The following is an 18,293-nucleotide window of genomic DNA, read 5'->3' as shown; positions in this document are numbered from 1 at the left end:
TCCTCTTGGGCTCTTCCTTTGTGGCCCCTTCAGGGGAGCTGACCTTTCTCTTGGGCATCCCGGCTGCAGGGAAGGCTCGTGCCGAGTGCCTGCGAGGCATAGCGCATCTAGAGCCTCAGCAAAGCTGGGCTGCCTGGCCGCTGCCACGCCTCTCCCAAACTCTTTGTTAAATTTTTTTTTTTTTTTTTTTGAGGGAGTCTCACTTTATTGCCCAGGCTGGAGTGCTGTGTCGCAATCTTGGCTCACTATAGCCTCTGCCTCCCGGGTTCAAGTGATTCTCCTGCCTCAGCCTCCCAAGTAGCTGGGATTACAGGCATGAGCCCTTGCACCTGGCCAGAAGTTTTAAACTGTTATATAATGTCAAAATGCTTTCCTCTATGGTTTATAAAGGTTCTCCCCACTCCAAGATTATGTAAATAGCCACCCATATTTTCTTTGACACATTTAATCATTAATCCATTTGGAGTGTGTATGATAAATAATTTTTGCACAAAAGAGTAATAGCCCATTGTTTTTGTTTTTCTATGTCAACACCTCAGGTTTCATAATTATCCTTTACAATGGCTCCATAATTAATAGCTGATACCCATTTTTGGTATCTAGATGAAATATTTGAGAAGGCCACGCTACAAGTGGATTAAGTAGAGGACTGCTAAATAGGATTTTTAAAATTTTTAATTAAAAATAATTTTATAAGCTTTACCAACTTAAAAACATGTAGCCTCAAGTAAAAAGAACATGTATTACAGCTTACCAACTGATCTGTTATCCACTTTCCTTCCATAGCTTTTAACACTCTGTAAGGAAAAGAGACAGAAAATAAGCTCTTAAAAATAATAAAATTCTGTGAAGTTCAAAAATGTAAAATCAAACACTTTTAAAATTAAGTTCTTAGAAATGGCTAAAAATATCAAAATGGGACTTAGCATTTAAAGTGTTTTCCAAATTCCCTGTTCTCTGCAATTTTTTTCATCTCCTTCCTTTTGTAGTTCTGAATATTGCTAAGAGCCTTTCTACAAATGTCCACAATAAATCTGCCTAACAGTCTTAGCCTTTGCCCTCAGTCATCATCAGTAACTGCCATCCGTCATAATTCATAACAATAGTTACAAGAGAATTAATGATCTAATAGTCCCCAAAGAAATGATACACGCCAGTATCTCCAAATATTGGTTCTATGGAATAAAATGTTCTATGGGAAAAATAAAGTTTTTGTGTTTGAGTAAGTTAGGGAAATTGCAGAGTTAAATAAATTCAAGCAAGTTTCTCTAATACAGAATATCCTGGTAGATTTAAACTGCTCATGAATGTGTTTATCAGACCACTGCAGACTCTAGAGAAGCTCGGGTCACACTTTGGGAATCACTGGCCTGGGCATTAATTGTTTTCATCAGGAGGTGTGAGACATCCATGTTGGCATGGTTTGGGGAGGTGCCACAGAAGAGACAACCCTTTTAGAACCCTGAGAGTTGGGCAGGGTGTGCTCAGAGAAGAGGAAAAGCACTGAGGTAGAGAGAAACTGAATGAAGGCACAGAGATGCAAACCTCTAGGGTGCATCTAGGGAGCAGGTTCTATACCAGAAGGTTCTATAGGACAATTCTCAATCCTAGGGGGTCAGAGATTCATCAGGGGTGCCTGTTAATAACTCAGATTCCCACCACTCCCCCGCAAAAAAAACAAACCTCAGATTCCTAGGCCTCTCCCCAGATTTACTGAATCAGAATCTCTGAGGATAGGATTCCAAGAATCTGAATTTTTAACCATTATCTCAGCTAATGAATTCTGATACAGGTAATGTACAGACCATATGTTGCAAAATACTGACATGGGCAAAAGAAGAAAGGTAAATGGAAGCAGTAATGTCCTGTGGGAGCCACCAGCACTAATTTAAGTCTACTAATCATGCTGACTGTCCTGGACCCACATATCAATTATCAGTGCCAGGGATTTGATTCATTGAGTATCCACTGTGTACCATGCACCGGATCTGAGGCCAGTATTTTCTAGAAACTTGGTAACTTCTCCTGCTTTACCTCTCCCAGATGCACTCCTTTCCTACACTTTAAGAGGTTGTATCCTAAATTCAGTAAGTTAGCAATCCGTATATCTGCATACCACAGCAATGAATTCAACCAAATGGTGACTAGATCACCTCCACAAATTAAAAGGCAAAACAAAACACTCACTCTTTCTGAAATTCTTCTTGCTTGCTCTTAAGTCGGCTTAACCTTTCCTTCTTGTCAATAAACCTGTAATAAAAAAATTCAATGTCTTATTTAAATGTTCATTTTTTCAGTTCAATGAGACTACGCAAATTCCCAAGAACCAATCATTCTGCAGTCATGTGAAAATGTCACTGTCCTGATAGTAAATACACATCTTCTCAACGGGGTGCACACAACTGCTAACCATTTGGTTCTTTTAAAACTAAGCTCAAATCCTCAACTTTAAAATTATTTCCTGTGTTTATAAAATATGTCTATAGATATCTTCCCCCCAAGTTAAATTATTTGTCAAAACAGGCACATCAGAACACTAAAGTGAATTTGAATTCAAGGAAATTGATGCTTTCACTAGAAAACAAATTTTAATTACGAATCTGGATTCAATCCTGCTCTCTCCTATAAACTGATTCCTTATAATAAATTTTTAAAAATTGTAAACTTTTTTTCACTAATTTTATTGCTAGTTATCATAGGCTAAAAAATTACTTGTAAAAGTTATCAAAAAGAAGAGGTATCACATTGCAGTTACTATTTTCTTTTTTTTCTTTTTTTTTTGAGACGGAGTCTCACTCTGTCGCCCAGGCTGGGGTGCAGTGGTGCGATCTCGGCTCACTGCAAGCTCTGCCTCCTGGGCTCACGCCATTCTCCCGCCTCAGCCTCCCGAGCAGCTGGGACTACAGGCGCCCGCCACCACGCCCAGTTAATTTTGTTTTTGTATTTTTAGTAGAGAAGGGGTTTCACCGTGTTAGCCAGGATAGTCTCGATTTCCTGACCTGGTGATCCGCCCGCCTCTGCCTCCCAAAGTGCTGGGCTTACAGGTGTGAGCCACCGCACCCGGCAGCAGTTATTATTTTCTATTTGCCAGTTTTCTATCCTTATTTTCTTCTTGCTAACTTACTTGGGGTTGTTTTTTGTTTTTTTTGCAGTTTAAGGTGATAACTCAGGTCAATTTTAAACTTCTATTCCTTTTAAATATAATCACATGAAGTTTTAAATTTCCTTCTATGCACTGTTCTAGCTATATCCTAAGATTCAGTATGGTGTATTTTCATTATTATTTAGTTTGAAACTTTTAATCTTCCATAAGAATCCTTCTTTGACCCATCCATTATTTAGAAGCATATTGTTTAATTTTCAGATACACAGGCTTTTCTAGGTAGCTTACTGTTACTGTTTCTAATTTAATTCATTCTGATGTAGTTACAAAATATATTGTGTGATTTCAATCTTGTAACTTGAGACTGTCTTATGGCTTTGCATACGGTGTGCCGTGGAGAAAGTTCCATGCGTACTTGAAATAACGTGTATTCTACAGCTGTTGGGCAGTGTTCTATAAATGTCTTCTAGATCTGTGCTGTTCAATGTGGTAGCCACCAGCCACATATGGCTACTGAGTGCCTAAGATGTGGCTTGCTGCTTAATAAGGGCATGGACAAAAAAAAAAAAAAAAAATTGTATGACTAACATCATACAACTGACTGTGGAGTGAACGTGACCCACTGACCCTTTTCAAGGGAACAGGGATAATGACTCATGCTGCAGTAACATGATGTGGTGTTCAAGAACAGGCTTTTGGCTATCTCCCAGCAAAAAGGAAAACAATTCAACAGGCCATAACAGACCTAAAAATATTCTGGACAAAGAAGTCTTTCTATTTTAAAATACTATTTCCGTAACCCCATGTTTGAAACATACCCCAAGATATCTACTTCTAAGAGGAAGAAATAAAATGGTCTAATCATGACCCTAACAAATTTAATAGTCACTGAAAATGCACAATATACATTAAACAGAAAAAGCAAATAGGCAATATTATATGTGACAGAATTATATACTTATAATGTGACTATTTAAATTTAAATTAATTAAAATTATATTAAAAGTTCAGTTCCTCAGTTGTACTGCCATCCACATTTCAACAGCCACATATGACTTACTGGATGGCATGCATACAGAACATTCCCATCACTGCGGAAAGTTCTACTGAATAGCACTGTAATGTCCAGTAAGGTGGCAATGGCGTGAAACAGTATTAGAAAATTCAGAAACCAATGTGGAATGTGGATGAACCCACAGATTCATCAATCAGTCTATCAGGCATTTACTAGGTACCTGCAACACAGAACAAGGCATCCTCCAGACTACTAAGAAATCTAATTATAAATTCTCCTGCAGTTGACTGTGAATTCTTAGACCTATTACTTGTTATATGCTTCTGTTTCCTTGTATCAAAAATGAGAGACTAATATAGTATTTACTTTTACATCACTGAGACAACATGGTGATTTATGTTCTGATAATGCAGAAAATAACAAACTCACAAGTTAGCAATCTCAAACCATGCAAAGGACTGACAGGGAAAATAAAATCTTGACTTCAGAGGCCATAAAAGTTCTCCTGTGAGGTCTGTTGTAAAAATGCCACTTTGCTCTAAAACAAATTGGGAAGACAGACAACTGTGTCTAGCTTAATAGTGAGCTGGTTGATTTTCTTGGACTTTGTTAAAAACACAAAAGAAACAAACTCTTACAAATATACAGATGGCAGCAGGAAAAACAAAAGATAAGTCCCAGTGTATCGAATATTGAAAAGAATGGCAAAAATAGCAATTGCTTTTGCACCAACCTAATACTTCATGAGTCACGTCCTCCTTCATGAAAGAAATAAAAAATAGGTGGTGTCAGTAAAGCTAAAGAGCAAATGATACCAAGCCACACGGGTGGGTCAGGGCTGCAACTGCTTACTTGGTCACTCATCCAGGCTCTGCAGTCTCCATCCCACCACTCACAGAAGGAGACAAAAAACTCATTCCACAAGTCTGTGCTTTCTCAATACAGCTTCCAAGAGGTGAAAAACAGAGTATCACTATATTCAAACCAAATTTAATGATACATATTATATATATAGTTTTTAAAAGTGTGTGTAGGGGGATCCATATTTCACATATTGTTTTCCAAATTGCGGCTGTCACATAAAGTATCTTTCACTGGATGGACACCATATATTTATATAAACCTCTACAGGTGAACACCATTCTTCCTTCCAAATTTTCACTATGATCAGTAACGATACAAGTGAATAGCCTAGTGCACCTTTATAGGCTTTTAAGTTTCTCTATGAGAAATTCCTACAAATAAAATAAACTGGGCCGGGTGCAGTGGCTCACGCCTGTAATTCCAGCACTTTGGGAGGCCGAGGCGGGTGGATCACCTGAGGTCAGGAGTTCGAGACCAGCCTGGCCAACATGGCGAAACTCCGTCTCTACTAAAAATACAAAAAATTAGCCGGGCGTAGTGGCGGGTGCCTGTAATCCCAGCTACTTGGGAGACTGAGGCAGGAGAATTGCTTGAATCTGGGAGGCGGAGGTTGCAGTGAGCCGAGATCACGTCATTGCACTCCAGCCTGGGTGACAGAGTGAGACTGTGTCAAATAAATAAATAAAATAAAATAAACTGCTTAGTCAAAGAATATTCACATGCAAAATTGTGGGCAATCCTCAAATTTCCTCTAAAACATTTATACAGTTTACAACCCCACCAACAGAACCTGTTTTCTCACACTCTCCCCAAACACTGGACATTTCTTTTTATTCTCTGCTAATTTGATTGGCCTCCCATCCCTCCCTCTGAGAGATGCTTCATAATTCATTTATCTGCATTTATTTCATTATTAGAAAGTTTGAACAACTTTTCATATTTTACTGGCTACTGATTTTTCTTGTTATTTCCCTATGTCCTTCATCCAATTTTTTATAGTTTTTTTTTCCTTTGAGGATTATTTAGCAGGGAAATTGGTCATTTTTCTTTCACACAAATTATTTTTTCTATTTTCATGTTACTTATGTTTCTGCTCTACAGAATTTTCTGAACTTTTATGTAGGCACACATCTTTTTGTTGTTGTTGTTTAATGACACTAGTTTTTGTGCTGTTTTCTGAAAGAAATCTGCCAGTGAACCTGTTCCACGCCTGGCTCTTACAACACTATTTCCTGTATTTTCTCTCCCAATTAAAAAATGTCTTCTATATTATTTACTAAATTATTCCATACTTATATGATTTGGGTTGTTCCCCCCTAAAAAGCATTCTCTCAAATGAACTTTGTGGTTTCATAAATTCTTCCATACTTTTATGACTTACGATTTTTTTTTCTGTTAAAAAAGGTACTCCCTTAAACTGACTTTCCAGCAGTCCCTCTGTGATACAGATTGATGGGGACAAGGAGAGAGGTGCTCACACACAGCCCCAGTGGCACCAGAGAAAGCACACAACCCAGCTCGGGCTTCAGAGGCAGCCACCCAGGAGCGCTGCCTGTCCAAGCTGAGACCTGAGGGTGAGCCACAGTTGATCCTGTTAAGGGAAGGAAGGGCATGGAGGCAGAGAAAATTCTGTGTAACTGCACCAAAGCATTTCAACACGCCAAGTGGGAAAACAATGATGGGAGTATGCTACTAATGAGGTAGTGGTTATGAATGTGAGTCTCACTTCCACTCTGTTCCCCGACTACAATCATGGGCAACTGAGTGGACCTAACCACAAGTCAGACTATTCACATAAATCTGCCCTGTATTACCAGAAAAACAACACCAAGGCATGCACTCTATTAGGGATGCAGACTATTAATTCTGTGCTAGGAATAACTAGCCTCACCGTAACACCCACAATTTACTGAGCACTTACTATGTCCCAAGCACAGCACCTTTCATAACATAACTCTCACCCCTCTACCTGCCTGTCTAGTCCTTTCCCTCATCCTAGGGCTACACATTTACTTTGTGCCTAAGGTTATGGCAATGAAAAGTCTCAGAAACACTACTAATGTATTTTAAGAAGGCAAAAAATAGATTTCAAATAAGCAATTGAGGGCCTAAAAAAAAATATTCAACCCTTTGATTCGGTTATTGCATTTCAAAGAATCTACCCTAAGAAAATAACAGAGATGAGGAAAGATTCAAGTTTGAAGGCACCAATCACAAAATCAGTCCTAACAGCCAGAAACTGGAAACTAGTGTTCACTGGGAGAAAGACTAAATGATAGTATGTTGCCACAAAACACATTAAAATATTTTTATCAGCAAAGATATAAGTATGCTTTTATTCTTTAATCATACAAGAGTATGATTTTCATAGGCAAATAAGATTTAAAAACCTGGTCCTTATCAGGATTTTTTAACCTTATGTTAGAATATTTAGGATATGAGAAAGCATAGTATAAATATATCCCACTGTCAAGAATAAAGGTTAAAAATCATTTACAGAAATTAGAAACAGGCCAGGTGTGGTGGCTCACACCTGTAATCTCAAGACTTTAGGAGTCTGAGGCAGGAAGATTATTTGAGTCAAGGAGTTCAAGACCAGCCTGGCAACATAGTAAGACTCCATCTCTACAAAAAAAAAAAAAAAAAAAAAAAATATATATATATATATTTAAAAATAGCTAGGCATGGTGGTGCATGGCTATAGTCCTAACTTCTCTGGAAGCTCAGGTAGGAGGATCCTTTGAGCCCATGAATTAGAGGCTGCAGTGAGCTATGATCCTACACTATACTTTGGCCTGGATGGCAGAGTGAGAACCTGTCTCTCAAAACATAAAATAGAAACAAAGTGTTGTTTAGTTTCCTCGTTTGTAAAATGCGAATAATGCTTACATACTCCTTGGTAAAGGGATTAAATAAATGTGAAAGCAGTGGGTACAGATGCTTAGCACACACATATGCCAGCTTTCCATTTCTTCACTGCAACAAGTGATTCTGCACTTAATCTTACCACGCATTAAACTCAACTATAGAATCAGACCATGGAAAGAGACTGAGGGATTATGAAACCAGGATAAGGCAGTCCTAACTACACTCGCTTCTTCTGCACACAGAGAAAATGTATACTACAGTTCCTTCATTCAGCTTACTCTAAACTGGGACAGCCTTTAGAAACAAAAATAGAAAAATTCATTTGTTTGTAAAATAGTAAATAAACAAAAATAAAAGATAGTCATAGATAATCTTTTTTTTTTCATGAAGTGACTGAATGATTCTAACTTTGGGTTTTAAAAAGATAAAAGTTTACAGCTGTAAAAGGAATATTGTGTACCGGCATGAAACGATGTTTAGGTATGTTAAATGACAACAAACAACAACAACAACAACGAACCAGCAAAATAGTATGTATTGTGTGATCCCACTTTGGCAGAGAATATGCATAGGATATTGAGGACTGTGCCTCATCTATAATAGAGGCACCTTTATGGGGTGGGATTGTGAGAGAATTTTCCTATTTCTACAATGTTTGAGCTAAACATTTCAAAATTTCAAATGTCATATTTACAACATTAAGCTCTCTTTAAAAACATGCATTTTAGATTTAAAATGTAAACTTAAAATTCAAAATACTCAAATTCAACCACATCTTGTTTCAAGAAAATATCCAAAATAAAAATGTTTTTAAAATTTGATGGGATGGAAATGGTCACTGAGAGGAGGAGACCCATGGAACTGACCTTCTGGGAGCCTGGATTACATCATTTACTTGAGGTAGGTCAGTTCAAGAGGAGTTCACAAATATCTATCCCAAATGGGCTCTGATTATTAAGTGAACTAAGTTTTCCATTTTAAGACATGACTACAAATTCATCTGAAAAATATTTTAAAGGATTAAACTAAGGCTGGAGACTTTCACTTGGCTCTGGCTGAAAGTAGTTCAATTTTACTAAAAAGACACTCATTGAAATCTCACAATGACACCTTAACCTGATCCTTAAAGCACCCTGCTCCTTTCTAAAAGAAAACACATGCTCTCTCTGAATCCTTACACAGCCCTCCGGGATGTGCCATCACTGCTCTGCCATGCGCAAGTAAGCACTCAATTTCCATCATCACGTCAATTCAATACCTTCCCTAGCAACAGGAGGTGACAAATCTCAGGATTATTTTTATATAATCACATTTTATTTTCCATGAAGTATGTCTTTTGGTGTTCAAAAGAGACTTGAGATTATGAAAACTCTTTTGCATTATGACAGGCCTTGAAAATATCTAGAGTGGAGAGAAATTGGGCATTCCAGCAATCTTCACACAGTGGCAGGGTGTACAGGTGGGGGGGTGCTGCCTCTCCAGGGTTAATCCCAGCCCTTGGTTCACTAGAGCACATATGACCTTCCAAGATAGAGCGCAATCTGTATAACAAAATGGAATGTTTTTCTTTTCTGATACTGTTACACACACACATGCACACAGTATAAAAATACAGTTCAGATCTAAATGTGAACTTAAGAATTAGCACAACCCAGGAGTCAGTCAGCCACAACACCCCTGAGACTCAGTTTCCTCTGCTTTAAATACATTAATAACTCATGGGGTGAGGGTAGGGAAGAAATGAGATAGTAAATGCAAAAACCTTTTATAAGTTCTAAAAGGTATAATCATAAGACTAGCCAGTGATACTGGCTGAAAACAAGTTATATTTTCTTAGTAGATCCACATTTTCTGGTGGAAATACCATAAACAAACTCCATGGGACAGGAATTGAGACCCTCTGAAGGACACAGTGAAACAGTCGTAAGGCTGATGAACTCTTGTCTACCTGTAGAGCTTCTGTTCTGCTGAGTTCAGTATACAAAATTGAATTCTCAAGACAATAGATTTTTATGGGCTACAGTGGCTGACAACCAAAAATATACTGGAGGGAGAAGAGAAGTATCCAAAGGATATTTTTTGGATGTTGGTTGTGCCTTCCCCTTGAAATCTGCAGTAATATTTAAATTTCTTCCTCATCCTTTATCCCATTTCTCAATTTGTTTAGGGCATGCATTTCTGTTTCATGGCAAAAGTATAATCATATATTCTAAAACTTGTCAGTGAAAGTAATGTCGCATCATTCCTGAAAACATAATTATAAAGTAGTATCTATATGTTCATACAATTTGTCTCTCTTTGTAATCTACATGTGAAAATCAATGACTCCTAAACCAGCAGATACATTTCCCCAGGTATCCTTAGATTAATTCTCAGTCCCATTCTCCCACCTAACATGAACTGGTAACCAATTTCTTTCCTGTTGTGAGTGGAAAGATTACTTCAACCTATCAGGTATCTACTGGGTAGCAGTGCTATTTCTGGTGTCAGACGAATACATAATCCATACAGTTCTGTTCCTGTTAATTTTAATATGTCCAGCAGTACAGATCCAAAGAAGATTGTGTTGGAGGTAATGCCTAATATCATTCCTCTTCTTCATTCCTTAAGGAAGCATACAGTTTAGAAGGCAGATGACAGGGAACACACCTTCAGTTTACATTGAAGGCTGGGTCTCCCCTGGGGATGGGGTGGTGGGGGGGCGGGGGAAGAAAAGGCAGATGTGAAAGCACAGGAGGTATTGTTCAGGACTGGGGGCCAGGTGGGAGATGAGGAAAGGATGATGTGGGTGAGGATACCAAAGTTGTAGGGAAGTCTTCCCATCGAACAACAACAAAAAAATAATGAGTTTAGGTATTTCTCAGCTAATCTGTCTGCTAAACTCATATTGTTCCCAAAAGTATATAAAGACACATGGTTCCCTTCTTAAGAGTCAAAGGAACTAATTAATGTGAGATCAATTTATTTCTTTCATACTTAATTTTCCTTGAGCTGCTAAACCACTAAAACCTAGATATTCAGCTAGTCTGTTAATGAAACCTGAAAAAAATACATTTACAAGAATACATTTGATATGCATGATCACATTCAAGATCCATGCAGGCACAGCCAGTTTGGCTAATTTACTGAAAATCAGAGGTTAAACAAGGGTTTTAAAACTGTGCTGTAAGGTTCCATATTTTATTAACAAGTGGTTTTCTACAGTTAGGGGCTTTTCATGACGTTAAGGGGCAAAAGAGTCTAAAGGCAATCAGAATACATTTTCAAAAATAATGAAGATAGAGTATCTCAAAATCAACCTATGGCCCACACAATTCAAGGCCTATTGACAGTCAGTAAAAATCCTTGAGAGCAGAGACCTTTCTCCTCTGTATTGCCAGAAAATTTTGTGCACATAACAGTGCCCAATAAGAGCTCATTAAAAAATATTTGGCTATTAGAACAATGGTCCTGGGTCTCAAGAGATTCTTTCACCCTACTAGATAATGGGCACTATTCTGGAAACAGAGAAAAACTAACAAACCATTCTTCTTAAAACACATAGTCTGGAAAAGAGAAAGATGGAGAGTTAGGTGAAGCTGATCTAAGCAGACCACTGTGACAGTTCTGTTATCCCTGAACTCTAAAATTTCTTTTTTATTCTAAATTTTGAATGGTTCTGGTATTTGCTTTATATTTTTCTGTTTGGTCAGGAAAAGAAATCCACTATAACATATCTCTCATCTGAAAATCTAATGCTCAAATTTAGCCAAGAATTTTTGAGGGTTTTTTTTTTTTTTTTTTTTTTTTGAGATGCAGTCTAGCTCTGTCTAGGCTCTGTCCGGGCTGTCCTGTCTAGGCTCTGTCTAGGCTCTGTCCAGCTCTGTCCAGGCTGAAGTACAGTGGCGTGATCTCGGCTCACTGCAGCCTCTGCCTCCCAGGTTCAAGCAATTCTCATGCCTCAGCCTCCCGAGTAGCTGCGATTACAGGCCTGCACAACACCACCCAACTAATTTTTGTTTTTGTTTTTTTGAGATGGAGTCTCGCTCTGTCGCCAGGCTGGAGTGCAGTGGCGCGATCTCGGCTCACTGCAACCTCCACCTCCTGGGTTCAGGTGATTCTCCTGCCTCAGCCTCCTGAGTAGCTGAGACCACAGGCACGCGTGCCACCACGCCCAGCTAATTTTTGTATTTTTAGTAGAGACGAGGTTTCACCATGTTGGCCAGGATGGTCTCAATCTCTTGACCTCGTGATCCGCCCACCTCAGCCTCCCAAAGTGCTGGGATTACAGGTGTGAGCCACTGCGCCCGGCCTCATTTTTGTGTTTTTAGTAGAGATACAGTTTCACCATGTTGGCCAGGGTAGTCTCGCTCTCCTGGCCTCAAGTGATCCGCCTGCCTCGGCCTCCCAAAGTGCTGGGATTACAGGCATGAGCCACTGCGCCCAACCCCTATGTTGAGTTTTAAAAGTTGTATTGCTTTTGACATTGACATTCCTTCAACAACATGCCTAAGTTCTGCTACCTGCTACTGCTGGGCTGGTGATCTGAAAGAACAAGACCAGAATTCATGCCTTCATGAAACTACATTCTGGATGTGGCTATCTTCCTCAAATAAATAATATTAGACATTGTGTGTGGTACCATGAAAGAAATACGGTACTGTGATAGCACATAATGAATGGGGGAAAAGATGGAGATGGGAACCTATCTTAGTGAGGGAGGTCAGGAAAGGCCTCACCGAAGAAGTGGCCTTTAAGTTGAATGGTGAAAGACAAGGTATCAATCAGGAGGAAAAGTGTTCCAGGCAGAAGAAACGGCAAGGAAAAAGCCCCACTGGTGGAAGTTTCATGTGACTGAGGATTTGAGAGAAGGCCTATAACTGTGGAGCAGTGAAAAAGAGGGAGCACAAGGATGAACTTATTTGAGTGCTTAATACATTCTAGGCATCATGCTAAACACTTTAAATGCATGCTCTTATGTAATCACTACTAGAAACCTATGAAGTTAGATACCCTGCCATTTTCAAAATGAAATAAACATGAAGTTAAGAAACTTGCTCAGGGCCAGGCATGGTGGCTCATGCCTGTAATCCCAGCACACAGGGAGGCTGAGGCTGGCAGATGGCTTGAGCTCCGGAGTCCAAGACCAGCCTTGGCAACATGGCAAAATCCTGTCTCTACAAAAAATACAAAAAAAACTAGTTAGGCGTGGCTGGGCGCGGTGGCTCACGCCTGTAATCCCAGCACTTTGGGAGGCCGAGGCGGGTGGATCACGAGGTCAGGAGATCGAGACCATCCTGGCTAACACGGTGAAACTCCGTCTCTATTAAAAATACAAAAAAAAAAAAAAAATTAGCCAGGCGAGGTGGCAGGCGCCTGTAGTCCCAGCTACGCGGGAGGCTGAGGCAGGAGAATGGCGTGAACCCCGGGGGGCGGAGCCTGCAGTGAGCCGAGATCGCGCCACTGCACTCCAGCCTGGGTGAAAGAGCGAGACTCCTTCTCAAAAAAAAAAAAAACAAAAAAAACTAGTTAGGCGTATTGATGGGCGCCTGTAGTCCCAGATACCACGGAGGCTGACGCAGGAGAATCGCTTGAGCCCAGGGAGGTCAAAGCTGCAGTGAGCTGTGATCTTGCCACTGCACTGCCTGGGTGACAGGGTGAGACCCTGTCCCCTCCCCCCTCAAAAAAAACTTCCTCAAACTCACATAGCAGCCAGGCGCGGTGGCTCATATCTGTAATCCTAACACTTTGGGAGGCTGAGGCAGGAGGATCGCTCAGCCCACAAGTTCGAGATCAACCTGGACAACATAGGGAGACCTTGTCTCTACAAAAAATTTAAAAATTAGCCACGTGTGGTGGTGCATGCCTGTAGTTCCACCTACTCAAAAGGTTAAGATAGGAGGATTGCTTGAGCCCAGGAGTCTGAGGCTGCAGCATGCCGTGATTGTGCCAGTGCACTCCAGCCTGGGTGACAAAGCAAGACCCTGTCTCAAAAATAAAATAAAATAAAATAAATCACATAGCAAGTGGTAGAGCTTGGACTCAATCCAAGGGAGCATGAGTCCAAAGCCCACATTTTAAACTCAACCCCAGAGTCTAAGTTAGAGAGGCAAACAGTAGACAAATCACGAGGCTTCGTATGCCATAGTAAGGAGCTTGGATTTTATTTTAAATGCAATGGGAGCCAATGAAAGGTTTAAGCAAAACAGTGACATTATCTTATTTACATTTCTATTGTGGCTGCCGTTTGGAGACCAGAGGCAAGTTAAGGAAGAGTTGTCTGAGTAAAAGAAGGGAGATCACTAAGTAGTCAGGAGAGAAATAATGGTGGTCTGAACTAAAAGTCGGATAGATTCAAGATATATTTTGACATCAAAGTGAATTAGACTTGCTGATTTTTGGATGCAGAGAGTAAGAGAAAAAGAAAAGTCTAGGATAACTCCCAGGTTTCTGGCTTTAGTAACAAATGGATCATGATGAATAATACCGAAATGGTCTAGAAACTGAGTTTGGGAAAGACGGACAGAGTCAGCTCAATCATTCCATAAATCTTTATTGAGCTTCTACTATGTGAGAATACGACAGTGTATAAAAGAGAAAAACTCTTGCCCTCATAGAGTTTATATCACTGGGGTGGGGGGCAGTTAGACAAATTAATATGTACAACCATCAGATGGTGGTAAGTGTTATGGAAAAGATAATAAAGCTGGTTAAATAGGCAAGAGGTTAGCATTTTAATAGAAGGATCAGAAAAAGTCTCTCTAACGTATGAGCAGGCACCTAAAAACAGACAAAGGAGGCAGCCATGAAGATTTCTGAGAGAAAAAGAGGCTGTCTAAATACCACTACAAAGGCCCTGAGGAAGGAGTGTTCTTGGTATGTTTGAGGACAGACAAGGAGGCCACAGTGGCACAGCAGATTAGGTAAGGGAGAAAATAATAGGAAATTAAATCAGAGGAACAGACAATATAGAACTTTCGTTAAGGACTCCAGCTTTTACTTTGGGTAAAGTGAAAAACCACTGGAAGATCTGAACAGAAATGGAGGAGTAGCATAACTCTGGCTGCAATATGGAAACTGTATAAAAGGGGAGCAAGGATGGAAGCAGAGACATAAGAGGAAATAACCTTATGTTTCTGGTAGATCAGACCAGGTGATGGTGAAAGGGTCAGATTTAAGATAAGTTTTGAAGAGTAGATGGGATTTGTTGATGGGACTAAATAGAGTTGGGTTAAGAGAGGAGTCAAGAGGCCGGGCGCGGTGGCTCACGCTTGTAATCCCAGCACTTTGGGAGGCCGAGGCGGGCAGATCACGAGGTCAGGCGATCGAGACCACGGTGGAACCCCGTCTCTACTAAAAATACAAAAAAATTAGCCAGGCGTGGTGGCGGGCGCCTGTAGTCCCAGCTACTCGGAGAGGCTGAGGCAGGAGAATGGCGTGAACCTGGGAGGAGGAGCTTGCAGTGAGCCGAGATTGCGCCACTGCACTCCAGCCTGGGCAACAGAGCGAGACTCTGTCTCAAAACAAACAAACAAACAAAAAAACAAAAAAAAGAGGAGTCAAGGAGAACTGAAAGGTTTTTTAGCCTGAACCAAAGGAACAATGAGATTGACATTTACTGGGTTGGGATGAGCATGGGAAAACCGATTTATGATGGAAAATAAGGAGTTCAGTTTGCCATATTAAAATGAAGATATCTATTACAAATCTAAACATTGATGTTGAATAGGCAGCTGTTTTCTGGACTTCAGAGAAGTCTAGGTTGGAGATACAAGTCTGGCAGTCTTAGGCATATAGATGGTATTTAAATTATATGAATAGATACAATAAAACGTGTAGATAGACAAGAGGGTCCAGAACTAAATCCTCAATTAACTCCATCAGTTAGACATTTCCATCTCATACCCAGTATTCTTATAACTGGTTTAATTTTTAAAGCTATCACTTACTACATAAGCAGTTTCTAAAGTCATCAAGAGCACCAATGAGACACAGCAACAAACTAAAAAAGTTTGTCATTCAAATCTCCTCAAAAGAGAAAGAAAAGAACTCCATCCACGATCACAGAAATACTAACTCAAAACGTCCCCAAATATAGAGGATATAAAGTCTAGTGGTTAAGTGCGGGTACACAGGTCCAAGCTGTCTGAATTTTAATTCTTGTTCCTACACTTAACTATTTGTGTGACCTGGGGCAAAGCACTTACTGTGCAGCTTCCTAATAAGTTGGGGATAAGTCATTGGGTTGTTGCGAATGAATTAATACCTGAATTTTTGTGCTCAGAATGCTAGCTATTTTACTATCATTGACACTAAGTTGTTGAAACAGAAGTTGAGAGTGGGAGATCCTGTAGCTAATCACACTAATTTTTCAATTTTCTTAACCAAGAACTTGTAGCTGTCTGTTTAGATTTCGAAATGAAACCAAAACACGTTCCTAAAGGCAATTCTCTTAACTAAGAGCATGCAGCTCCCAATCTGAATTTTAAAACAAGGCCAAAACACGTTCCCAAATTCCTAAGAATCCAAAACAATCTTTAGAGGCAGGGAGGGGAAAGGGGAGTTAACAGCAAGCACCAATTCACACATTAGAGTAAGCATGTCTGATAACAAAGTCCATCTGTGACAGACTACCAGGCCCAAATCCCTCTAAAGCAGTTATTTGATTCTCTTCTACTCTCTCCTCTAGAGTATAAACACGCTTTCGAAAATAGAAAGCCAAGCTTTTGAATGGGAGTACATACAGCAAAGAGCTAGGAATCTAACTCAATGGCAGCAACAGGGGAAAACTTCTCCAGAGAGTCACCACTTATTCCTTTTTTCCCCAGTGACCGAGAGCACCGTGGGGTCAAACGCCTCTTGGGTGGGTGATGGGGAAACGGCGACCTTCCCTCATCTGGCCCCTACGCTGTCCTCTGGTAGAAAAGCTCCGGTGCAGAGCAGCTAGCTACACTCCCTCCCTCTCCCTCCTCTCGCTGGGATCTGGTGCCCGGACGGGGAGCCCCAGGTTCCAGCCTTCGGCCGCCTGGCTGGAGGAGACACAGCAGAAGAAACAATAGGGCCGTGGCGGCCGCCGTACCTCTCCCGGTCGCGGCCGTCGAAGTAGACGAAATCGCCGCTCTGAATGCATTTGGCACAGGTCAGCCGCCGGCGGGTAGTGTTGCACAGCGGGCAGCGCTCCACAGCCACGTACAGCCCCTCCGCGTCGTCCACGGAGTCCACCAGGTCCCGGGCGAGCGGCCGGGGCCCGCAGCCAGGAGCCTCCGGCGCCCGGGCTCCCTTCCCACTGGGAGACGCCATGATGGCCTGAGAGGAGAGTCAGTCACGTGGGATTTTGTTTTCAACCGGGTGCATTCTGGGCCAGGAGGAGGGGCCTGGGGAAGGCGAGCTGGGATCCCGGCGACCCCCCGGATTCCTCTCCCGCCCATGGTACCTGTCCTGGGCACTGTTGCTTTTCCGGTCTGCTGAGGGGCAACAGGTCCCGAAGCAGGGGAAGAGTTATATTAGAGGGCTAGTCTGCCAAACAAAATGTTATCTGCTGGCTCAGGCCAAGACTACGAGTTAAAGCCTCAAACTTGTGCAGAAAATTGTAATACCATACCCTAAGGATTCTGGGAAAACGGAATGGGAGCAGAATAAGGGAATTTAACTTGCTGTGGATGGTTTAAAATCTGCTAAAACTGCAGCAAACAAAGTAGGGTGAAGGGGCTGGGTCTTGGAACTAGGTTGAATTTTGGCTCACTCAACCTGCTTAATAGCTGTGTGACTCGGGGCAAGTTCCTTAATCTCTCTGCGCCTGTTTTCTCGTGTTAAATGGATAGAATTATAGTACCCATCTAATGCCGTGAGGATTAATATGGTTAATAGTATTATACTTTACCAATAGTGAAAACCACCAAAGTGAACGTGCAAAGTCAGAATTGTATCTTTCTGAAAAGTTAATCACCTGGCTAACGTACCTTCCCTACCCTGGGCCATGCTTTAAGAGAATTTGAACTAGGTAGATGGTTAGGACTTCCCTTCAAGTTTCTTTTAGGGGATAGGGGATATATAAGGTGATGTGTTGGGAGAATCATATCAGAGTAATTAGTGTTTGAATTTGCCTCTAAACTACAGAGAAAAGTGAGTTTATAGGTCAGATTAAATAGACCAGTGATTCCCAAGGATGATTTTACTAGGCTATCCACTGATAAACTGCCCTGAATTCTCTCTCTAGCCAGGATTCCTTTCTCAAGTTGCATACCCAAAGATCCAGAACTACTTACTAGGTATCAAGTGACATTCCAGGACACCACAAACAAATTGTTGGAAACTGACCTCTACCTTCCTACAAACCTGTTTTCTTACTTTGGTGAAGGACGTAATCACTGATGATTTACAGCCAAGAGCCATGATTCATATTAGCCCGTCCCTCCCTGTTAATCTCCACATCACCATCAAAAGCTGGTGATTCTACAACTTAAT

At 40.8% G+C, this 18,293-nt stretch overlaps 1 protein-coding gene across 1 annotated transcript in view; it reads right to left on the bottom strand.

Moving 5' to 3' along the window:
- Window positions 1–17,137, bottom strand: part of ATG14 (autophagy related 14) — a 48,718-nt gene extending 31,581 nt beyond the window's left edge. The window contains exons 1-3 of the mRNA XM_032179801.2: window positions 16,909–17,137; window positions 2,188–2,250; window positions 755–797 (exon numbers count right to left, since the gene is read on the bottom strand). Of these exons, the coding sequence (XP_032035692.1) occupies window positions 755–797; window positions 2,188–2,250; window positions 16,909–17,129 (327 nt within the window). The 5' untranslated portion in view covers window positions 17,130–17,137. The remainder of the gene's footprint in view (window positions 1–754; window positions 798–2,187; window positions 2,251–16,908) is intronic.
- Between the last annotated feature and the right edge of the window lie 1,156 nt (window positions 17,138–18,293).

The sequence above is a fragment of the Hylobates moloch genome, unplaced genomic scaffold, assembly GCF_009828535.3.
Source record: "Hylobates moloch isolate HMO894 unplaced genomic scaffold, HMol_V3 SCAFFOLD_16, whole genome shotgun sequence".
Taxonomy (NCBI): Eukaryota; Metazoa; Chordata; class Mammalia; order Primates; family Hylobatidae; genus Hylobates; species Hylobates moloch.
This window is presented reverse-complemented; position numbering and strand designations above follow the sequence as displayed.